The sequence below is a fragment of the Anneissia japonica genome, unplaced genomic scaffold (assembly GCF_011630105.1).
Source record: "Anneissia japonica isolate Jap-2015-1 unplaced genomic scaffold, ASM1163010v1 scaffold287986_len575832_cov185, whole genome shotgun sequence".
Lineage (NCBI taxonomy): Eukaryota > Metazoa > Echinodermata > Crinoidea > Comatulida > Comatulidae > Anneissia > Anneissia japonica.
In genome coordinates, this window is record NW_022692348.1 from 158,041 (window position 1) to 184,224 (window position 26,184).

The 26,184-nt window shown below is 36.2% G+C and overlaps 2 protein-coding genes across 27 annotated transcripts in view; both read left to right on the forward strand.

Moving 5' to 3' along the window:
- The first annotated feature begins 6 nt into the window (after positions 1-6).
- On the forward strand, positions 7-8,458 carry LOC117100291. The gene is made up of 11 exons (XM_033239941.1): positions 7-36; positions 636-960; positions 2,065-2,123; positions 2,281-2,628; positions 2,954-3,280; positions 3,426-3,572; positions 3,966-4,038; positions 4,831-4,977; positions 6,242-6,300; positions 6,449-6,814; positions 8,054-8,458. The coding sequence occupies exons 2-11, from the start codon at positions 935-937 to the stop codon at positions 8,374-8,376; spliced, it is 1,875 nt and encodes a 624-aa protein (XP_033095832.1). The 5' UTR covers positions 7-36; positions 636-934; the 3' UTR covers positions 8,377-8,458.
- A 4,101-nt stretch (positions 8,459-12,559) lies between these two features.
- The window catches only part of LOC117100267 (cysteine-rich motor neuron 1 protein-like), a 33,763-nt gene continuing 20,138 nt past the window's right edge, over positions 12,560-26,184 (forward strand). For all 26 annotated transcript variants that reach the window (XM_033239881.1, XM_033239882.1, XM_033239895.1 and 23 more), the window contains exons 1-2: positions 12,560-12,694; positions 23,888-24,330. In XM_033239881.1, coding sequence (XP_033095772.1) covers positions 12,657-12,694; positions 23,888-24,330 — 481 coding nt within the window. In that variant the 5' untranslated portion in view covers positions 12,560-12,656. The remainder of the gene's footprint in view (positions 12,695-23,887; positions 24,331-26,184) is intronic.

Genomic DNA, 26,184 nt, shown 5'->3' on the forward strand with positions numbered 1-26,184 from the left:
CCGGTAACATTACAAACCTCGCTCCACCAGCATGTGGTAAGAATTCACTTTAAAATATGTACTATATAATCAAAAGACTGGAAAATACCTCAAAATGTCAAATAAAACAGTTCAAAAAAAATATTTTCACCGATTTACAGACATTTCACTGCAAATCCTTTAATTGATTACCAGCCAACTTAAGAATTTTTGTAGTAAAATGTCTGTAAATTAGTAAAAACCAGTTTTTTTAAATCTGTTTCTTGGTGGAAGCTAATAAAGATTTGATTGTTTTAAAGGAGCTATTCAATTTGTATTATTTTATTTTTTAGGTATTTTCCTGTCTTTTGATTAATATATCTTTAAAGTCATTTACATTTTACAGAGGTTATAAAGATATCCTTCGTCCTAGGAGAATAGCCCAACCTTAACCTATGTTATAATATCATATTATTAGCTTGCATTTAAATCACACTTTCTTGCTATTTCATTTTTGGATCTAAACTATGCACATTTTACTATCATTTTTGCATGACGGAAATGGAGGATATGCAAAAGAGTAACACTTGTATAATTCTTCATTGGGTGCAATGTTCCCAGAACATAATTAATTATTAGTTATATTTCTGATCCAACTCAATGACATTATTTTATAGAATATCCTTTACCAACTGAACCATCACCAACTAACCTCCCAAGCACAACCAACTATGTCAGATTACCGACTTGTTTTGTCTTCTTCTGCACGCTGTTCTGTAAATCTGGTAACTATGCTGTCGATGAAAATGGGTGTCAGATATGTTCTTGCGCAATCCAGAGTGATTTAGGCCTACTGAATGAGACCTGTCCAGATGCAAGACGTCGGGCCATTAACGAGACGCTGGAAGAGTGGGAACTTGAAAATCCCTCACCACCATATCCGTGGATACCTGAGTGTTATTCTGAATTCTATACAATGATACAAGAAAATCATTTAGCAGGGTATGTTATTAAGCAATTAAGTTGTTTAGCATTTGAATGGTATAGAAAGTACGAAGCTGTAGTATTAACGAAAATGATATTAATAATAAGAATACATAACAAGTGAATCAGAATCCTAACAGAAAATACCTACATTAGATTTTTAGAGCGTTTTTACAATTTTATTAAAATACAATACCAGAATGTATCAGAACATCGGTGTATCAGAACATCGGTATCGGTACCCATTTGCGATGGGTGTCAGCTTCAGTGACAATAAATAGGTGATACACATCTAGTTTAAGCCTATTTTCCACAGGCGAATTTATTCGCGCGAATCAAAGCGTCGGTTCGCTTCCTGAGTTGTCATTGGTTGCGCATATTTTCGCTTCGCAAAAACTCCGATAGGAATCTGAATGCACATGCGCATGAACCGACGCTTTCGATCGCGCGAATAAATTCGCCTAGTGGAAACAGGCTCATACGACGCCAGTCACTCAGCGTCATTCCTAGCCCCGATTCCTATTGGAGATCGGCGGATTAATGAGGATGACGTTTAAAAAATAATTTGAATATCATCGAGATGCCTTATCTTGTATATCTTTATTATTTACTACCGATTATTATTAGTCCAATATTTCCATTGAAGTCTCCAAAATAGGTTTTTGTAATAGGCCGATATTAATAATAATAATAATAGTGTAGTTTTATATAGCACACATATCCATTTAATGTAAGATGCTCAGGGCGCTTGATATGTGGACTAGAAACTCGATCAATAACTTTCTTCGCCCCCTAAGGGTCCCTTCGTGTCTGTGCTACCAGGTAACCCGGTACCAGCAACTCTCGTCGTCCACTACAGGGGCTGTCTGTTCAGTACACCGGGATACCCCCCTACTCATCTCGAAGGAGGGTTCTTTTTAGTCCTTATCCGTGAAGACTTGTTCTACCACCAGAACCATAGGCGAGCGTGCCGTTCGAACCAGCTCCGATAATTATGGCTATAGCTTGCGGCGTCCCTGCTAACCGCTCGGCCATTCGACTCACACAACACATTAACACACAACATATGTAATTTATGTATTAGACCTAGTTTAATTTGCTTATCGTCCTCGTGTTATACAGTTATTTCTGCGTGGACCAAGTAACTGGGAAACCGAATGGAAAAGAAATGAATGGTTGTGGTGAGTTATGAGTAATTAATGTGAACAAGTAGGCCTATATGGTGGGAGAGTCCATCTTTATAAGAATGTTATTAATCATAATTAATTTAGTTTATTAATTAGCTTATCTCAACCCATCAAACAGTTGCTTAGAAAATGTTACTTATTTTGTAATTAGACACTTATAAAAACTGCGTTTACGACAGAACGATGGGATTGTCAAAGGCGCTTCGAAAAGCTGGTTACAAGAAATCTTCTAAACAGGTGAAAGCTCTTCTTAGTGGTCCTAACGCAAACGATGTTGGTGCCATATGGAATTTATTGAACAAAGATGAGCGTGAAAATACCTTTACAAAAACTGAAATATTTGTCCCAAGATGTAACGCATATGGCGATTTCCAGGCATTGCAATGTAACTACGGAACGGGAAATTGTTGGTGTGTCGATATATTCGGCGCTGAAATCGAAGGGAGCAGACGGTCTATCAGACAACCAGTTCCTGATTGCACGCAGTATACAAGGCGAAGTAGGTGTTGACTTAATATTGACATACAGTAGAACCCCCTATTTGTGTCACCCCTATTAAGGGGACACCCCTATTAAAAGGACACCTTTTTGGTCACAAAATGAGGGAATTTACCGTTCTTTTAAAACTACGGTTAACTCTTATTAGAGTAGAACCTAATATTAATGGAACTTTTTGTGGTTCCGAAGGTATCCCCTTAATATGGGTTCTACTATTTGAGGCCTAATTATCTTGTTATTGTTGTATAACGATGCAAATAGGTGCCTGAAATCCCACCCATGTTAAACCATCATGTCGCATTTTTGTTGTTGTTATTGTTCTCTAGGTGATCCTGGTCCGAGTTATATGGATGACATGTATGACTTTTCATTTGAACTCAATGACGAGTTTGGTATTTATTCTACCTTTGAGAATTACCGGTACCCTAGTTCCTCCGATATATATTACTTCTGGACTAAAGATGGGGTACCCGTACCGACAATATTATTCGAGGATAAATACTCTGTTGACACGTGGTCGAGAGTCGACGGGCAGCTTACGATTGGCCTTAGTATATACAACGCAACTGAAAAGGATCAAGGCTCATACAGATGTAACCTAGTAAAATCATCTAGCGATTACTTTTTGACATCGCCTCCATCTAAGGCCGAATGTGAGTAAAGTTCAAAATATATATAGTACCGTAAAATAAGGCATCCAATCAGTTAGAATAAAGTAACTTAAAATCTGTAGTTATCATTTCTTTAACTAGTTTTATACATTTCATGGGATACATTTTATGTTTTAATGTTTTTTAGTCTATAGCGTTGATACATCATTCACAGACGACGACTACTACTACAGTACCAGACCTCAATGTAACATAACAACTTGCGATAAGGTGTGCGCATACGGATATAAACACAAAGGGGCTTGCATACTATGCGAATGTTTTACGAGAGGAGGTATGATCTTTTTTTTAGGTTCAAGGGCATTTCGTTTTATGGAAAGGAGCATTGTTTAGTCGATTGATTGATTGATTGATTGATTGATTGATTGATTGATTGATTGATTGATTGGTTGGTTGGTTGGTAGGTTGGTTGATCGATTGATTGATTGATTGATTGATTGATTGATTGATTGATTGTTTGATTGGCTGACTGACTTAATGACTGACTAATTGCTTATTTACTGATTTGATTGGATGCTTGAGTATTTATTGCTTATTGACTGATTGGTTGATTTATTGATTAATTGATTGGTTGGTTGATTAATAAGTTGATTGACTAATCTACTAATTATGGACATTGTATACACTTCTTTTCAGTTGAATTTTTATTTTATTTTCTCATTCTTAGATATAAATTCTTCCATAAATATGGAACGCATGCGAGTTGAGATCGTTTCTTCATTTGGAACAAACAACGGAAGGTAAAACAATATTTGTTTGGAGACAGTATATATATATTGGCTACGGGCATGATGCCTACGACGGGATTATACAAATAAATTAGCGATAATAACAACAATGACAGTTTAGTCGGTTCATTTAGGTAACAAATAAAAGATATCACCAGGCTAGAGTAGTGATTACGTTGGTGTGATGTATTTCAGATCAGAGCCATAGGCCTAATGTAAGGAACACGTGATATTTCTTTTGTAGACCATCGATATTCAAATGTACAACTGGCAATGGACCTTTCTGCTATTAGGCCCCTCCCCTTGGATATTGTTGCTAAGGTCCCACAAGATGGCAGTGTGTTAAAATCATAGAGATATAATAAAACAAAAGATCTTATAAACACAAGATAGCGTTCTCCGCGATTTACGCGTAAAAAATAGAAGCGTCGATTTGGCACAGAAAAGTAATCAGTTTTGGGAGAGGGCGCCCTAGTCGTTGCCATGGATCTGAGATAGGGTGTTCGCTAAAGAGAGGGCTGTAAATTGAACGCTTCTATTACGCGTAACTGTAAAGTCGCGCGGCGTACGCTATGGTCAGAGCGGTTAAGGGTCAAAAGTTTCCAATTTAGCAAGAGGGCGCTTTTCATGCCTTATTACAGAATTTTCACGCGTAAATCGCGGAGAACGCTATCTTGTGTTTATAAGATCTTTGGTTAAAACATACGCGACCACGTGCGTCTGTGGGACAATACGTACGTGTGTTTGTAAAACCCGCATTTGTTAAGTTTTATTGACACTCCGCAAAGGTTTATTATCTTGTAGATGTGAGGCCAAACGACAATGGATCTATAAGAATATTAGAAGAATGAATTTAACAGCCAGTCCGGAGGCTTTCCAGATTCTTGATATCCCACCAGAGTGCGACTCCAACGGAAATTTTGCCATAATACAAAATATCACGTCAATAGGGTAAGTTGTAAGGACAATAAATGTTTTGGCAATAAAGATTAAAAGTTACTAAATCAAAGAAGGAAAGAAGAGACTCCAAGTTAAAAATAAGCAAATAATCATCAGAAGCTTGGAATTTGAAATCAAGCAACAAAGCTACAGTTGGAATAAAAAAATTTGAACTATTACTATTTGTTAGGTCTGCCTAACGCTTTTGGCGAAATAAATGAAATGAACATCGAGGACACTTTAAAAAAAGTAATAACAATGGTACACTGGCCAATTCAACAGCACTATATTAAAATCACTAGAAACTAGGGCAGGAGTAGGAGCGTGTGCACAGAGTGTAAGGTGTTGGACTTGTGATCGTAAAATCAGGAGTTCAAGACGCTCGTCGCTTTGCTTGTGTCCTTGGGCACGTTTGCCTATTTCTACCCAAGAGCAATGGAGGCTCTAGAATACTGGGAGAGGATAAGTATTTATGGGTGTATCTATATAGTGCGCTGTGTTATCTGTGGGCCGAAGGGTATGGGAGGAGGATGCCCCCCCCCCCACACTCCTCCCATAACAAGATTTTTTTTAAAAATTGGAACTTTTAGATGGCCGGAAATGACTGCGATGGGAAAACTTTTAGATGGCCGGAAATGACTGCGATGGGAAAACTAGGCCTATTTTTTGTTTTCTTTTGGTCCGACTGCCCGACGAGCTTTAGCAGATGGGAGGGGGGAGAGCTTGACCAAACCGATGGTTGTGCTTAAGCCCCTCCCCCCCCCCCTTCGCTGGCGCCGCCACTGCCCAAGAGTATAAATGGGTACCTGGTAGCATGATGTGGCAATTGCAAGTATTAATCTGTATCGGCATTAAATCGCACGCAGGGGTAGCGCCAGCGGGGGGGGGGATTCATATTTATCAAACTAAAAATCAGCTTAAATTCGTCTTAAGTCCCTTTTTTTGCTTAAGTCAAATTTATCAATATTACTTAGCTTAAAAATTGCTTAAAATTAGGAAGTCAATTGTACGGAAGCGCCATCCAAGACAATTTTTAAGCCAAGATTTTGCTAAAGGTGTAATAAATTAGCTTTAAAGATATATATTAGGGATATCTTAACTTTTTTGACTTAAGACATTTGCTAAGCTGAGATTGATAAATCCCGAGCCTGCCCCCCCCCCTCCCCCGTCAGGGAGAGCTGAGAGCTATTATTATTTATATTATTATTATTAGACCTATTGTTGTTATTATTATTAGACCATTTTGTATAAAATCTAGATTTACATTAACTTGCAGGCGAGTGTGTGTTGACGACATGAATGGCCAACCAACAGGACGAATGCTACCAGATTGTAGTAAGAATCAATATAATTGGATATTGTTAATATAATTTCAAAGCACTCATTTGTCAATTCTAAAAGTTTTTCAGTTATGAGCATATACTTGTAAAGTAGATGTATGAAAATATGGAAAATGTAATTGTGATTGTCATTCTTTTTTCAGAAACACTCAGTCAGTGCTCCAAAGACGAAATACGTGGTATGGAGTCGCAACTGAATTTTTTTTTGGATGATCCAGCGACTACAGAAGATTTCATCGCGGATATACGCCAGGTCAACAGTTTGCAACAAAAACAGATTATATACTTCGACAGCCTTATTGATGCACCCACATCGCTTGGAGGCAGAGACAGAAGAGGCCTACTTCCTGTTTTAATGTGTGAGCCGAAAACTGGCATGTATTATGGACGACTACATAACTTCGAAGAATCTCCCGAATTTTGGTGTGTTGATATTTATGGAAACGAAATAGAAGGAACGCGAGCCGGAGTGAATGGAACCATGAATTTCTGTGACGACATAAGCCGTCGTAAGTATAATTGGTAAATCCTATAAAAATTACGGTGTAATAATTTACTAAAACTTAATGCGAAATAAACAAAAATAGTAAATAAGAATTAACTAGAGAGCTGAGTTGTTATCTTAAGTAAGAGTGCTTACTAGCAAAGACAATGCTAAGTATAGATAAACAATAAGAAATGAGAAAGCAGATTATAATGGCTGTTCCCACGATATGCTGCCTGTGAGGGGATGGCTTCTAAACAAACAAGAAATAGGATATAAGCAGGAAATGGAAAGTTATAAATAGGTAAAATAAAGCATTATATATGGATAACAATATGGAACAGAAATATAAAATATGACACCCCATCCCCTCCATTTTGAATAACTGGATCCGCCAATGATATTGCATCTTTATAAGACCTCAAATTACGGTATAAAAAATGTCTGAGTGCGAGGGAGAACCGCTCCTAGACCCCTAGTTATACCCCTCCCCTAGTTAGACCCCCTCCCGGGGCCCTAGGCCTGTCTCTTATACACATCTTCAACGCTTTTCTTGTTGTGTCGTTGACAAAGACTAGGGCCTACAGGAGTAGTCGAAATATTCATTTCAATAAATTTCAGTGTTTTAAAGTTAACATTTTCTGACATGTTATCGATGAGCTTTATAGGCCTCCCCATGTTTTTTTTTTCCATCCAAAGCCTAACACCACTTCATAATGCTTAAAATATGAATGTATTTAGTCTTTTATATCTCTAACTGATAGGTAAACTATCTTCCATTTTTAATGATGAGAATGATGTTGACGATGACGATGACGGTAAAGAAAACGATAGCGATGATGATAATGATAATGGTGATGCTAAAAGATATTTAATAATAATAATAATAATAATAATAATAATGATGATGATGATGGATGATGATGATGGATGATGGATGATGGATGATGATGATGATGATGATGATGATGATGATGATTATGATGATTATGATAATGATTATGATTATGATTATGATTATGATAATGATTATGATAATGATTATGATAATGATTATGATAATGATTATGATAATGATTATGATAATGATTATGATAATGATTATGATAATGATTATGATAATGATTATGATAATGATAATGATAATGATTATGATGATGATTATGATGGTGACGATGTTGATAATAATAACGATCAACAAATTAAAGGCCATATCCTGTAAAGTTTTACTCTTTAATCATTAGTTTTTCTCTCTAAATTTCAGACAAAGAACCTGAAACACAATTGCATCCAACAGAAGACGATACTGCCCTAGTGTCCAAGATCAACAGCACGATAGAACTGCCGTGTAACATAACGGCAGCATCAATTGATGCTTTCGTCACGTGGGAAACGCCAAAGGGATACCTGGAACAAATTTCTCTAGTCGACAAACGTGTACGAATAATAGGAGACGGTATCACTGACTTTACGTTGCGCATTAATAACCTAAGTTACAGTGATCAAGGATGGTATACGTGCGTCCTTTCTAATTACCTGTCCGGCAATGGTGGAAGACACTCTTACATCGTCTCAATTACGTATTAGACATAGCTCTAAACCTGGGCGGCTATAGAACGGTCCTAAGTGCGACCGTTTAACCAAGGACTTCAAGACTATACTGTATGTGTCCGGTTTAAGAACTTTCTATAAGCAATGGTTCTCTGCATCGAGGAATCATACTGTTTAAAACAGTACATTGGAGCGATCTTAGAAATAAATATGCATCTAATTTAGAAGTCAACAAGTATATGTTGTAATTATATTTACTTTGTAGTGTCCCTTTCACACTTGTTCATTCTGGTGCCAATCATTTCTTGTTCAGTGACGTAACGCTGATGGGCTCTCATGGGCGCGACAGTCCAAAGGGGCACGGAGGCATTATTTTCCCCCATACATTTCGGCAGAAATTATAGAGGGCACTATTTAAGGTCATTCCGGTGAACTGATAACATAAATAATGCATGATGCTTGACACTTTTTCTGGCGAGTCGCGAAAGTGGTGTTTGCTGATTGTGGGGAAAAAAATAATGCGGCCCGCGGCCCATATTTGCGGAACGCTGGTCTAGACCCTCCATCTGAAAGTATCCCTCCCTGCCCCCATCCCCTCCATTTTGAATAACTGGATCCGCCAATGATATTGCATCTTTATAAGACCTCAAATTACGGTATAAAAAATGTCTGAGTGCGAGGGAGAACCGCTCCTAGACCCCTAGTTATACCCCTCCCCTAGTTAGACCCCCTCCCGGGGCCCTAGGCGTCCCCTCTTCTCCAGCCATTTTGGTCCACTCTCTACAAATTCGCACCCACCCAATATAAATCCTCGTACAGGCCAGTGCATATTCCTCTTCTTCAACGTTCAAGATTCAAGTTGCCAGCTATTATTTCCAAGCATAGAGGTGCCATAGGCCTATTTTTTCTCCAAAATTTGCTCACCTGTGGGTATCTATCCCCCGCTAACAGTATCTATCCAGGAGAGCGAGATGATACTGTGGTCTAAGGGAAATGATTCATCGTGTTCACTTATTTAGCTCCGGATATAAATTATTTTACTGCCAGAGAGGGAGTGCCTCTTTCGCTAACCCTGTACTACTGCCACGACGACAGGGGAAATCATGCAAATGGTAAGGCAAAGTACCTCCGACGGCAGGGATAGATCCACCTTGCGCCTCTCTTCTCCGTTGGGTCGACCAAGGGGTGACTCTAGTATGTGTCCCACCCACTTTGCCACTAAATTTTATAAATTTCAATGCCTATCAACATTATGTATTGAAATAAGCGCTATATACCAACTATATACTAATGTTTTGCCCACATCTTCCCCCCCCCCCCCCCGTTTGAAAAATTCTGGATCCGCCGCCAGCTATTATTTCCAAGCATAGAGGTGCCATAGGCCTATTTTTTCTCCAAAATTTGCTCACCTGTGGGTATCTATCCCCCGCTAACAGTATCTATCCAGGAGAGCGAGATGATACTGTGGTCTAAGGGAGATGATTCATCGTGTTCACTTATTTAGCTCCGGATATAAATTATTTTACTGCCAGAGAGGGAGTGCCTCTTTCGCTAACCCTGTACTACTGCCACTGCTAAGTCTTCTGGGTGGTTCCAGAATTTGCACAACAGGTGATCCGAGGTCCCCCCTCCCACCCAACCCTGAGTGGGAAAAATATTTCGAATATTTTCCAGTGGGCGAAGCCCCCGACAATCTTGACAATTTAGGGATTTCAAAAGTTTTATTCAATCGATTTTACTATTGCGTGAAGTAGTACGGTATACAATCTATTTCTAGAACGTTATTAAAGCAGTAAAGGCAAATGAGTGAAGGTTAAAATCGTAAATAGAACATTCGATGATCACCGTACCACTGTAAAAATCATTAAACTATATTTACTACTTTTTTAATTGTCTAGGGAAAATCGCCAAGTGTCACAGTTACTCCTATTAAAGTTTTACCGAAGGTTATCTTAACCGTTCGCGTGATCAGTATTCTTTAAAAACCTTCCTGTGGTCACAATGATATCTTTTTATTCTGCTTATGCCGTTAAAAGGGTATTTTGAATGTCTACATTTACGGAACCTGTTGCAAACAAAAATTAGGCTAGTCCCAAGTATACAATCAACAAGATATGCCTACTTAATTAATATATTTATTAATATAATCTTATCTTATTTGAAAATTTGCTGAGCCCAAATTGAAAAGCGCTAGGTACCGTAGTTTATATCAAATACATCAGTCAAATGTCTTTAACATACGTCTTTGTTACATACTGACGTTACCCTCATTCGTCTCGATTTATTTTATTTTTTCCATTCCTTCTATTAAAGGAGGGGAAAATATGTTGTACAACTGATAAAGACACAAATATGGTGTTTGACGAACAGCTCGGAAACAGTTAATGAGATACAGATTTTTGAATATTTAAACATTGGGGGGAAAGGTGGAAAACGGGTGGAACGTCCCTTTCCCCAATTCAAAAATTAGTACCTAACCGTTTCCGATTTTTCCCCCCCCCCCCCCCGTCAAAAACCATTTTTGTGTCACTAGAAAATCAGTGGCGGATTTAGATGTTATTTTTGGTTGTCTTTAAAAGGGTAGTATTATTTCGATCGGCCCTGCCTTTGCTCCCCCACCCCCTTTCGGAATCTCTGAATCCACCCCTCCATATCAACAATTTTTCTTTCGAAGCCTGTCTTTAAAACATTATTGTAACTCGTACTTCTGACATTTAGTTACATAAGCCTACGTTACTCAGTAGCTTGCATTAGACTAAGCCTATAGTTATGAAGATATACATATGAATCTGCATGTCATATTTGCCAAGTTGGCATAAGTTCCACAGTTATGGTTACCATAATAGGCCTACTTCTAGTTGTGTGAAAATAGGTTTGTGGCCTATTCTTATTTATTATTAGTCTTGTGAACTAGAAAAGTACCACAATACAAATAGTTTAAATAAATTGACTGGGTGAATTAAGTTCATGCAAGCCGTGAAACAATTGAATATTGTGGAAGAATTGTTCGAATATCGGTCATTATCGCCTTTATCAGCAACCTTAGATGTTTCGTTGCAGACAACATTGGTTAAAAAAAATCAGCCTGTCTGATAAACATTCTGTAATGAACAATTAATTTAAATACAGTAGGTCCATTGTATTTGGTGCGGTACCGGTGCATCCAAATAATGGGTTATCAGTCGCGACTTCAGGAAGGGGAAAAGCCGACTCGACTACCCCCAGACCCCCTTAATTTTTCAAAGTTATAAATAAAATTAGGTCTGAGAGTGCCATTTCAGGCCATTTAGAGGTGCCATAATCAAACATTTTCTTATCTCAGCCCCAACCATGGTGGGGCTGAGATCGTGTAGACTCTCCATCTGTCAAAGTCCCCTGGCTCCCCCCGTCAATTTCGAATTTCTGGATCCGCCACTGGATATACACTTTTTTTCAAAAACCACTAAAATTTTGCTCAGACTCAGTGTTCTTGATTTTTGGCCGATTTCAAGCTCAAAATATATTTTGTTCTGATTTTTACACAGTTTTCAAACATACAAATTATTATTGTACACTTATACACTGTACTGGAATGTAGGTAAAAGTGGCCCTGGAAAAAGTACACCTATCGTAGGCCTCTGTTTTGCATAGTCGCACCTAAACATAGGGTACAGATATTTGTTTTTCTAGTTTTTTAAAATAAAAATCTCATTTGACATTTTACCTCAGCCTCAATTTGTTCTTATTTTGTTCTTAATTTTTATGCAAATTCAGCCTCAGTGTTCTTATAAAATGTGTTCTTATAAAAAAAAAAAAGTGTACAGGTATACTTGGTATCGAATAAGATCACCAATGTATTGGCTATAGCGGTCGCTAACTAGACTACGGTTCATGATGTAATAAAAATAATTAGGCATGATGTAATAAAAATAATTAGGCATTATAAACCAGGGTTTTAGTGTTTTGCGTGTTCTCTTGATGTAGAAGGTACTTTTGATGCTATTCCTCATTATAACGTATTTTTGGAAACCTAACTGTTAATGTTTTCTCAATCTATTTTTACAGATTTGTTAAAATGTAGGACTATAAAAGTAGTTAGATTTAGACAGCGCTAGGTTGGACTTGGATAGGTACCAGATATACCATTGATATCCCCAATGAGGTACTGTACCTCCTTGAATAAATCAGTGACACGCTTGGTGATCCGTTTAATTGTATTGGTCGACTCCGCTGGTAAATGGAACAATCCACTTCCATCCCATCCCATTCCATTCCCGTTTCACTCTCAATTCGGAACAGAAGCCATCTGTCCTTCTTGGATGTGTTACTAATCCATCATGCTTCCTATATTCCTGCTGGTGTTGCTTATTTCGAGGTAAGTATTTTCTTCAACAAACTTCAAACTTGGGTGCTTATATATTTTTTTAAAGCTTTTGGGTTGAAACTCCCAAAAGGCCCACTATAGTACATGTTTATAGAGTTCATAAAATACCTCAAATTGATGTGTTCACTCAGGGAGGTGATATTTAAACTGTTAGTGTAGCAACCTGGCACCCAACACTCGTTGTCTATAGTACTACTACTAGTAGTACTAGCTTGTACTAGTAGTACTAGCTTTGCTTGGACTTACTACATCTGGCAAGCGTAAAACTCATCTTTTGAATGTTAATGTTGTTCTATAATGATATTATGAAAATATATGAATTCGTGACTACATTTCGTGACATCAATATTTTTAAAAAATTACACTTTATTCGTTATTTCCATCCCTTACGTAATTTTCGTATTGTGAGTATTTTTTTACAGACAGAAGGCATATTTCTCATGACTCATGTGTTTGGTATGAATGGCCTACTTGATAAACATAATTTTTTTTAAAGTGATGACATAAAGAAATAGATATATTTCTTAAACAATTCAAGTTAGAAAATATTATTCCTTTGTGTGGTTTACTAACTATATTGAACAGCTTACTCATCTATCTACCCATGATTTACGAAACCCCATGTTGTTAAATTTTATTGACCTGACCAGTAACTGTGCCAGTCTGCTTGGCCTTTGGAAGAAATGTTACACCCACTTACAATTACACATGTTCTGTCCAACATGTGTTCCCATTATCGCAGTTTCATGTTACCCTTGATTGAGCCGTATGAAAAGATAAGGATAATAGAATACTGTACTGTAGTTTCTTCCGTTCCTTCACAGGAAGGTTACGTTCAAGTACAGTACAGTATTTTTAAAAATCAATATTATAAAAATACTGGTTCATCAATAAAAGACCCACTGCACGTGACAAAAAAAATGTTGGGAAACCTCTAACTAAAATGAAATAACCATTGTTCAATTGCTCATAAAAATTAAAAGACAAAAAATGTCAGCTTCCATTCCATTTAACGAGCAGAAACAAATATGAAAAAAATAACATCAATATAAAAATCCTTTAATTGTGTACCAACCAAATATATTACGGGTCTATAAACATTTGTTTGAACGTTTGCATGGCGAAGTAATAATATATGCTTGTGGTACACTACGTAGATAGTTCTCAAAAAGAACTGTTGTTGTTGGTTGAGAAAATCTCGACGTTTTGGTTGTGTTGTTTCAATCGTCTTCATGAGAATAGTATCGGTAGAAATCCCAAAACAGTGAAATACTTATAGGCCTATTTAAGGTCTAACATTTCAATCAAAATTTATGCGTGTTTTTTAATTGACGAGGAAAATATTATTTTTGTTCGTTTTTTAATTGGAAAGCTATTAACATATGTTCAAAGTTAAGCAATTCAAATAAGAATTGGATTTTTGTTTTCATTGATATTGCTTATAACAGACATTTAGACCCTATTAAAACACTGTCGTTAATTTTTGTACAGACGACAAAACAGATAACTATATTATTAAGTTACAACAGAGGTACATATATTATTTATTAATAAGGTATTTAATATCTATGTGACTACGTAAATGTAAATCTAAATTCAAGGCATTAGATATTTTACTTTTGAAGCGGTGTTTTGAGAGGAATCCACCCATTCGACAAGCTCCCGTCCCGTCGAACGAGGTCATCAATGGAACGTCGAGAATGTGATATTATATTTCTCTTTGCCATTGGCCACGAGAGTTTATTTAAACTTATTAACCTAGGTTATTCAAGTGGGAAACATTTTACGCTTTGGATTGATAAAACTTTCGCCAGCTATGAAACTAATATACGAGAAACAAGTTATTGTATGTGTTGGCTTTTTTTTTTAAAATAAAAGAACAATGATACTGTAGATAAGAAAATTTAATAGATTCTGTTTATCTCTGTGAGTTCCGACAAAAGGAAAGAGAAATTAATAAACCTTTATGAATTAATGAAATCGTCATTATGTCATTAGCGACCGTGCTTCTAATACCGTATTTATTTGAATAAACACCCCCGGGGCGTTTATTGTTGAGAAGGGTTTTTATAGTGGGGCGTTTATTCGGGGAAGGCGTTTATTTATTTTGATGTAAAATTGATACGTATATAAAATAAACGCCCCTTAATTTCACTGTAAATGAGGAACTACAGCACAGAGACTTAATGATCCCAACCAGGTTAGAAAAAAATGTAATTCTGCTGGAGTAGAACATTAATAGAATGTGTTGAGAATGATGTTCTTGGTCATTTAATGTTTTGTCCACAGTCACTTATGGGTGTGTTTATGCGATGAAAAAATAAACGCCCCGCCCGGTGCGTTTTTGAGGGAGGCGTTCATTCCAAATGAGATGGAGGGGAGTTTATTCGAATAAATACGGTACACTTTTTTTTTTTTATAAAAACACATTTTATAAGAACACTGAGGCTGAAATTGCTTAAAAATTAAGAACAAATTGAGGATGAGGTAAAATGTCAAATGAGGTTTCTGAAAAACCAAAAAATATCTGTACCTTATGTGCAGTAATGTAGGTGTGACTATGTAATACCCCCTATAATCAGGTGTACTGTCATTTGGGGCCATTTTTACCAGGCCTTTTTTCTGGGGCAATTTTTTTTTGCTGTACAATAATAATTTTCTATGTTTGAAAAGTGTGTAAAATAAGAACAAATTAAGAACATTTTGAGCCTGAAATCGGCCAAAAAATAAGAACACTGAGCCTGGGCAAAATTTTACTGGTTCTTATAAAAAAAAAATAATCGTCAATAAATTCGTCATCATCGTTCGTCGTTGTAGTCTTTTATTATTTTCATGTTGTATGTCGAAACAAATCATACCGTACTGTATGCATGTAGGGATATGTACGGATAGGCCTATTTATAACGCATAAAGGAATTGAATTGCATTTTCCATGATAAGTTTTTCCCATGTCGCCTTGATGACTTTACAAAGGTAAAATTCTCTGGTTTCCGATACTTCACTATGCCAGAAAGTCATGACATGATGAGGCTATCAGTTCTATTAATATAATGCTATAAGTAACAATATCCTTAATCCATGCTTGAGCACTCGGAGTTGTAATATGATCCATGACCTTGGTAAGTACCTTAAGGGATTTAGATAGCATTATTGATAATCGATCTATGTTATATAATAATGCTTCAAATAAGTTTTAAGTGGATAATAAGGGTTTAGAAAAACATATAAGGTCTTATAATAGATACAGGGAACAGGCGTCAACATCCTTTTAATGTGTTTAGAACGTCCTGTTCCGTGTTAAAAAAGTTTGGATTGTCCATTGAACACTAACAATATAGAACATCATGGTACTGTATCCCAGATTTTACATTTTGATCAGCAAATATGATTTAATGTTCGTAATAATAGAACTATATATAAAATGAGAACAAAACTGTATTTTTATTTTTTATTTTTTTACGAGCTTTCGCTAATTCTAGACCCTCACCTACACTATGCAACTCGACCACTGGGCCTGACCCCCTGTAAGAGGCCTGGGCCACTGGTGACAAAATTCTCAGACTGGCTATCCACAACTCACCTTTTATATCGACCAGGCAGGGGATTCACAGGCTGCCCCTACACAGCAGTTGCGTGTCCAGCATTTATTCAACCCCGGAGTTCAGGGTCGTCGCTCTCATTGGCCCTGACTGTACTTAGAACGTATGTTTTGACCATGGAGTACATGGACGTATAATTAGTTCGTGATTAGTTAACAGGTAGTTGAACTCAATAAATGTGCGAAGGTGTAAAATTACTATTGGTTTGGTTTCCATGAAGATAAGTAATATCCCATGCTTTGACTTGTTCATGGTAGTTGTGCCATGGTTGTGGTAGTAGTAGTACCATCTGCTCAATGGTAGTACTGTACCACATTATCCTTAGGCCTGGACTATACCTAACCCTTATTATTTAAGGCGCAGAAATGACAATAGACCTGTTACTATTAATGAAAGGGCATAATTGAATATAAATTTCAGATTAGGCCAAAAAATACAGTACTTGCTTAGCGTCACCGCCCGACCCTGATTTTCTAGCCGCCTATTTATTTATTTTTTTTGTAAAAAAAAGTGATGAAAATGCCGAGAATAGACGAAAAACGATCGTATTTTTCATCTTCAGCACAGGAAACAAGTAGAGATAGGAACTCTGAAACAAGATGTGTAGTGCGCCACCAACATTACAAGTGTATTTTTTCCTGCACATAAGTTGCGTAGTAATTGGCTTACTACCTTAGACCATCCTTTGACCTAGCAATAGGCTGAAGCTACCTGCAGAAAAGAAATTGATTCCTCACATATAATATATATAAAGTAATAATAATAATAATAATAATAATAATAATAATAATAATAATAATAATAATAATAATAATAATATCGGTAGTATAGTAGGCGTACATGTTTTTTATTTGGTTCTTTTTAGATAATAAACAATGTTTTAAGTATGGTAATAATAATGTACGGTAATATGTAGACAAATAATAGGTTAAGGCAATAGTTTGTTAATGCTGAGCCAATCAGATACCTTTACAAGTTCATGGTTTATATTAGTTAACAGTTGATCAATATTATCTCCTGATAGGAAAAAAGTCGTATCATCAGCGAAAGACACCGTTTTAAGTACATTACTAACCAAATGAATGTCGTTAACATAAATTAGAAACCTCTAGGCAGTTAGCCTACGGATCCCCAATGCGTATTAAAAAATCTTTTGTGTAAAATTTAGTGTCTGTTATGGCCTTTGTCAAAGATTTGGCTTGGCACCAATGCAGTTTTTGAAATCTCTAGGCCTAAGTAAGAAGCCTACATAGTAGGTCCTAGCTAGGCCTACCGCCTAGACAGGCTAGGCCTAGGCCAGCAAAAAAAGAATCTGGCCCCTCCCCCCTGAAAATTTCCAAGCTATAATCAATTTTTTTTTTGGCCTACTTAATGATTTTTACTCATTTTATGAAATATATACAAATTGTGTTTACTTTAATATTTAGACTCTTACCATACATTAATTTAAATGACTCTCATTTAATAATGGTGTAGAATAATCAACGTTTATAGGTTCAGCATGTTTTCGATTGATTCGTGCGGTATCACACACCAGTTTTGGAACACGCACTAAAGCTATAGAAGTCCTTGACCACCCTATTAACTCTTTGATAAGTTGTATTGTACTTTTATAACGTCTCCAAGATCACTGCCTAATCCTGCATGATTAACACCATGTGTTATAGTTATCGCTTGTTGGACATATTCATAATTATACGAACATTTCAAGTCGCATAAATATTAATAATTGTGAAGCAATTTCAACTTATAGTATAGTTCTAGTGACGGGTCCCGATGTGTAAGGAGAGGGATATGGTTATACATGATTACGTATACCGTTTTGACCCTTCACTACTTTGATTAAATATGCGCCGTTGTTTCCCTGTTTTGTTCAGCCAAAAGTTTGGTCCTTTAAAACACTTTTTTAAAACCAAATTTTAATAACTTTTTAAAGAGTTTTTATTCTTTTTTACACACTTTAACTAATACTTGGAATTCATTCTAAAATTATTTTTGGAATATTAACTGTTTCATGATCGAACAAATCCTTTGTAAATTTAATATTGTGTGTTTATAAATTGCATATTTATGCTGTAAAGTTTGCCATTTCGAGAATAGATAAAGATTTGAATTGGAAAAAAAGACACATAACTAAGGCAAGCTTGTACACAACCATAGTCTTATTTTTTATGGCTCCATTGTACAAATGAATATGCTTGCCCACGTGTTAGAACGTCATGAAGGTTTGTGGTAAGTTATCAATGGACTTGGATATGGAATACGCCTAACTACCATTAATTTAAAGGTGCGTACGCACCCGCCCCCCCCCCCCCCCCCAATCGAAAAACGTCCACAATATTATAACAAAAAAAAATGTGACCTTGTTCCCAGAATCATTATAAAATGAATCACATAACAGTACAGTATTAAGATTGTATGAATGTACAAATGAGTTACAATAAGAATACTAATTTTCATTTTAAATTAATCATAGAGAATAATCAGTGCATCTCTGGACGAATCGAGGTGGTGTAACATGATAAACAAGCGCCTTGTATTAGTTAATTGCATAAACAACTTAGGCAAGTACACCTTTTTTTTATAAGAGAACCAGTACAATTTTGTCCAGGCTCAGTGTTCTTATATTTTTTGTGCCGATTTCAGGCTCAAAGTATTCATATTTTGTTCTTATTTTAACATACTTTTTAAACATACATTATTATTCTACAGCAGTGTATTCTGTACTGTATTATAGTACTGTACTGTCAGTGTACACAAACTGCAAATAAGGTACTGGTAAGGCATTTTATCTTAGCCTTAATTTATTCTTATTTTGTTCTTAATTTTCCCGCAATTTCGACAGCCTCATTCTTCTTATAAAATGTGCTCTTATAAAAAAATGTAAGTGATGTTGCTATTAAAACGTACAACGTTACTCGAATCATGATGATCCTTTTATACAGTATACCCCGTCACGGGTTCAATGGATAGATAGCGTATACATACAGTATAATTATGCTTATAAACTGTACCTCTGTATATGTTTTCTGTCGATGCCAAGAATAAAAATGTTTACAGTCGCTTTTAATCCACTCTTTATATCAAACTTTGCTATTATTCATTTAAAAGCAGAATTGATTTTGAATTTTTATTCGTAATGGTTACGAATTTATACAGTAGTATTTTTCATTTGAGAAACAATTTGCTTGTTGCTCCATGTCCTCCACTGGTAATTTTTTGATAGGCCCTATCGCTGTGTTCACAGACATATAGAGATTAACATGATAAAATGCCTTCAAATTAGTCTACTAGGACGTAAGAAAGCAAATTTTTCTGGGGTCTTCGGCCCCTGGACCCCGACCGGGGGCCCTCGCCGGCCCCCTGGCCCCAGCCTGGTTGCTCGCTGCGCTCGCAAAACGCACCCCTCCCCCCCATTCAAAAAGCTGAATACGGGCCTGGGTGGGGGTGCGTATGCTTAACTAATAGTAGACAAAAAAGAACGAACCGGCAACCCTTGCTTAGTTCTCTTGTAAGTACGTCAGATATCATTGAAATGTTAATAGATAATGATAATGTAACTTATCGAACCAATGATGGTAATTAAAATTTAAAATGATGCTTTTGTAAATAATAAAGAACTCTCTAACAAAAGTATACTGTATATAGGTGTGTAGTTACTGTAGTACTATAAGAATTGTTGGGTATTTTGTTTCATCACCAGGAATACTGTACTTTATTAATTGTAGCGAATAATGAAGGTGAAGTCACAAAACCAATGTCAAAGAACAAAACCCAAACACAATGTTTGCCAGACAAGCAGCTGTTTTCATTATTCTAACCTTTCAATGATTAGCTTCTTATATGAGATACTTTAAATAAATTACCAATGAAGTACAGACGTGACAGTGGTTGATACGTCTATCAAAAAAAAAAAAACGGTAACGGAAATGTGAGGATTATGGAAAGGTGACAGTCGGAATTAAAGTGGTTATACAGATGGTATGGTAGAACAAAGAACTGTAATGTTTAAAGAGTTGTAAGTTGATAAAAGGTCATGGCTTTTGAATGATGTAAATAAGCATGGAGGTGTTATAAGCCAAAGGGTTACATACCCTTGTTTATGCAGCTAATCATTATGCTCATCAACAACATTCATGCCCAATGGCGGATTCAGAAACAGGAGACGAACCTGTCGAGAGAGGAAGGTTTGGGGAGGTTTCTTACCTATTTTGTAGGGGGTTCCAGAGTGATATGTCCACAGAGAGTTTTATTTTTAATCCGATTACACATTTGGTAATGATTTTTGGTTGCTGCCAGTGACGGTGGCGGGGGCGAGCCCAATTTGCCACTGAAGGAGGAATACCACCTGTAAGATCACACCATCCTGATTCCTCGGCGTCTTTTTTCCCATGCATTTATGCAAAATTATCGAACTCTCGGCCTATACTTTAAAAATAGCCCACATATTTTTTGTTGCAATTCACTTGAATAAATGTCAAGTAATGTAACAGGTTGTTGACTACATCCTCATGGGGCACAAAAAATGCATTACATTTGACGAAACGACAAGACGGAACATCCTAAACTTAAACTATTGAGGGCTTAAATCACTAGGGAAAAAATAAAAATAAAATTTTGTTTTCTTATTTTAGCAAATAATTTTGCCAAAAACATCCAGACGGAGGAGAAAATATTAAATAATATTTAAAAAATTAGCAATTAAATGTATTACTTGCAGATTTTATCTCAAACAATAGGCCTAGTAACAGACCCGTAGGCAGGGGGATGCAGAGGGTGCGGACGCACCCCCCCCCCCATTCCAAAATATCGACATTTTAAAACCTATGATTTCACAAAATCTTTCCTAATTATCACAAAAGGCTATAGCATGCATTGCATTATATATTTGCCATCTTATCTAACCGTTGATTTTTAATAATGTGGTATGAAATTAGTTAGAAATTGATTGCCTCCGGTGATTGCAGATTGATCTATATAATATGAAGAATGTTATCTATAGGCCTGCAGATGTACAGAACATAATAACGTTACTTTTTCAGGTCCCAAAAACACCCAAATTAATGAAAATTTAAATGAAATATTAATATAAAATTAATATTCATCTATTATGTAAGACCCTCAAAATGCTACTTTGTCTCTTTTCTCACAAACCCTCTCCAGGGCTCTGCCCCTGGACCACCAAATTTCAAAAAGTCCACTTTTTAAAACCTACTATTTCTCTAAAATCGTTCCTAATTATCGCCAAATGCTATAGTAGGCCTATGCATTACATTTTTTGCCCGCTCTTCTACCGTTGATTTTTAATAATGTGCTACGAAATCTGTTGGAAATTATCAACTCAAGTGATTGTAGGCCTACAGATGTAAAGGACATGAAAAAATATAATTTCACAGTGGTGGATTCAAGTGGGAGAGCCCCCTAAAATTATAAAAGAAATGGAGAAAAAAAAATCATAATTAAAGTTTGTCTGAGAGTGCCATTTCCGGCCACTTTGAAGTGCCATAATCATAAATTGTCTAACCTCAGCCCCAACCATGGAAGGTCCACTTCGGTTGCAAAACGCACCTCCCCATCGAAAATCCTGCCTACGGGCCTGTAACTCAAGCACAACATGTTATTAATTAATTTTAACAATATGTTTGTAGGAGAGTACAGTGTGGTCAATGAGGAACCCCCGGAATCTATGACAATTTAGGGATTTGAAATTCGATTATTTAATCGACCGAAGTTAGAATCTAATAACAGCCTTAAAAATATATAGCATTTTCACCTCAAATTTGTGTTTTCCCCCGATGTGGGAAGATGTCTCACTGGAGTGATTCTTTAACATTAGTTCCTATCTTAAATAATATTTTTTTTAATGATTCTGGCATACACGCACTATTAATATATTGAGATAAAAGAAATTTGAAAAATTCAGAAGTACATTATTAGTAGCAAATAGGCCTACTTTTTTTAGTACTAAACAAATTTCAATTCTTGACATAAAAGGTAAATAAAAACGCGAAAAACAAAATGGGTCAATTTTAATAATTATTTTTGTAAAATCTGATCCGTAAACAACTTAAACGAAGTTTGCTACCGGTCTCGTTGACAAATTTGACCTAAATTTCTTACACGAATTGCCAGGAGGTTTACTAGTCAGCTTTGATAATCGATAGGGTTGGGCGATTGCGTGTAATTGTTAACCTTGTAATAAAGTATGTTTTGCTCTCAGGGGAATTTAGTTTGCTCTCTACACTTGCAACGATAACGATAAAAAGCTAAAAAGCAATTTTCCATATTGAAAATAAAAGAAATAAGAGTTTTTACATGAGGACGATTTGATAACGACTTATCGTGTATACAATAAAAAATAATTTCACAAACCAATTGAAATGACGTCATAATCATTGAAAAACGAAAAAAATCGTAGTAGTAACAATAATTTTATCGTTTTTCCATGATTATGACGTCACTTCAAATGAGTTGTCAAAATATTTTGTGTACATGATAAATCGTTATCGAATCGTCCAAATGTAAAAACTCCGGTTATTTCTTTTATTTTCTATATGAACAATTGATTTTTAGGTTTTTATCGTTATCGTTACAAGTACTGTATAAACAGGCATTTAAAATCACCCCGGGCGACGGTCCTAATTCGGCGTACGCAATTCCACGCACGTGTGTGGTACGTCTCATATTGTTAGACCTTCGTCGCCGACGCGATTCCATGGATAACGTAACGCGACGAGGCGCACGTAACGGTTTTCCAGGCCCGTAGCGTGGGGGTTACGACGAACCGTCCAAAAACTGAAGAAGGTCCGCATTTAAAAACTTAAAAACGAAAAATTGATATTCGTAGATAATGTTCTCCGGAGTAACGGAGATCATACAAGCTGGAAGTATTTCAAGTCGGCATTTCTTAACCTTTCTCAGCTAACAATATTACGTTATTGTATAATGGTTTCCAAAGGGTCCACTTCCCACTGAAACGAACCTCCCACCAAGTCACGCTACGGGCCTCCACAAGGCATCGTGTGCCCGGTTAGTTAACATAAATTTAATTCCATTCGGGATAGACTCCATGGATTGTCACGCGGGAAAGACCCGGTGAAAGAACTGTCTTTGGTTAGAGATGACTTTGAAGGGAAAAAAAAAATCTCCGTGGTGGTTTACAGATAGCCCTGACGTTAAAGTCAGGCTCAGGAGAAAAAAAAAATTTTTGATATGTTGTAGAACTGATTTTTCTAAGACAGAAAAAAGTTGTTTGACGAAAAACTGGGGAACGGTGAATGAGATACAGATTTTTTTAATATTTAAAAACTGGGAGAATAAGGTGTAAAAATGGGCAGTTATGCCCCTTTTCCCCCAGTTTTTAAATATTAAAAAATCTGTATCTCATTCACCGTTCCCCAGTTTTTCGTCAAACAACTTTTTTCTGTCTTAGAAAAATCAGTTCTACAACATATCAAAAAATTGTTTTCCTCCGGAGCCTGACTTTAAAACTTACATTCTCTTCATAATCTTATAATTTCCGTACTCTTTCTCTGAGCCAGTTTTATATTTATGGTTTTTACTGATTGACAATGCTTTGTTACAGCACGTCGGCCAAGTCATGCGAGAAGGTAATTAACTTCAAGAAGCAACCAAGTGAAGGCAGACTCGTTCAGGAATTCTCCGGCGATGAGACTGATTGTGTTTTCAGGTTTATAGCGCCATCACACAAACATGTTGTTATTGGTATACTTGAACTGGACATTTTCTCGCCAGATGCCACAGAGCGCGACCAATGCAAATTACGGTTGAATGTCAGAGACACACCATCCAACGGAAAAAGACATCTCTTGCGTGGCTATTGCGACAACGATCACATTAGGTTACCGCACTTTTTTCGGTCTTCCGAATCAAGAATGCAACTTGTGTACAAAGGTGAAGCAAGCCGCACTGACGGTCGTCTTGAGGTTCAATATGCATTTGTAGATCATCCTCATGAATATATTAAGAGCTTGGAAAAATTATACACAACCCCATCAACTATAATTGGTAAGTTATTTACATGTTCAGAATAGAAACACATTTTTATTAAATAATATAAATAATACATAGGGATGGTTGAGTACACGAACGTTTTCGGGCATCACCCTTCATCAGGTATACCAGAGAACAGTGAAATTACACTGTTCCCTGGGTATACGTACAGATATCATAAATAAATACGAGTATATATAAATATAATGCGGACGTAAGATGAGTGATATTAGAAACATAGGATCGTAATAAAACAAAGGTAGGGTAGCGTGGATATGAAAGCTTAAACAACCTTAAGGGCGTAGTTAATAATAATAAACTAGCCAATCAGATTGAGTGGTATTGTAAGATATAGAACTACTGTATAAGATTTAAAAAAATAATAAACCAAGATAATAACAAGATTATAACAACCAAGATCAGGCAAAAATGTAATAATAATAATAATAATAATAATAATAATAATAATAATAATAATAATATCAAAATTAATAATAATAATAATAATAAGATTAATAAGAATGATAATGAAGATTTATAAAGCGCCAATGGTGCTCAAGGCGCAGTGTCAATTACACCACAAAATAAACAAAATCCATATAAATTCCCAGAAGAATTTCACGCAGAATCCGTATACCAATTATCCCATCGAGGCAGTGTTGCTCCCCATATAAGTATGCGCAGATACTCAAAGGCAGTATGTTGAGCATCAGCACCTTCCACCCCAGGATAAGCCCAGGGCTCCACTACCGTGCACTGCAAAAAAAGCAACATTGCGTCGACGGGGAAAGTGGTATCAGGTTTTTTTTTTCTTTGTAAAGAATATAAATTTAACAGAGGAACATCAATGTTCTCTATACGCCTCGGTGAAGAGATGCAATTTCAAGGATTTAGATTTAGAGATCTAATATGTTTGACGGAGCATACCTCCATGGACGGAGCAAGGCAAAGCGTTCCAAAGACGTGGAGCAGCAATACTAAAAGCTCTATCCCCGTAAGAGTGATATGACTTAGGTTGATGTTGTTAAATATGTCATATAAATAACTACATAATAATATAGTATAATATATAATAAATTAAACCGTATATATAGGCCTAATGGGTGAAATATGCCTATGAGAGAAGGTTAAATTTTATTCATATATATTATTGTGACTTTCAAATCATTTGAATTATAATTTTGATATTGTTTATCTGGTTTCTAATTAAGATTCATACTTTTAAGACTATATGTTTTTATTTATGCTATGCTTGTTTACTCTTAAGACTGTGTTTTTATTATTACTTTTTATAGTGAACACACTTATTCCGTTGTTCTGTCCGTTTTCTCTCATAGGCTTAGGAATATTTCTCCAGCATCTTGATTATATTGATTATTTCACCCATTATATATACGGTTTATTATATTACATAGTATATTATTATGTATTTATTTATATGACATATTTTGCCTGATTTCGGTTGTTATAATCTTGTTATTACCCGACAAACCCCGCACTTTATTCATGCATTACACAAATAGTTTCATCTTGCTGTATTCCAACATCACTGGCGCATGGTAACAACCAATTAACTGCAGACCATTTCCGGGCACACATTACTCTCCATAACGCAGCACCCCCTAGTTCCGTCACCTCTGGGTTTATTATTTTTTTTTATCTTATACAGTTAGTTCTATATCTTACAGTACCACTCACTCTGATTGGCTAGTTTATTATCGACTACGCCCTTAAGGTATTACTTAAGCTTTCATATCCACGCTACCCTATCTTTGTTTTTTTACGATCATATGTTTCTAATATCACTCATCTTACGCCCGCATTATATTTATATATACTCCTTTTTATTTATATCTGGCAATACCAGAC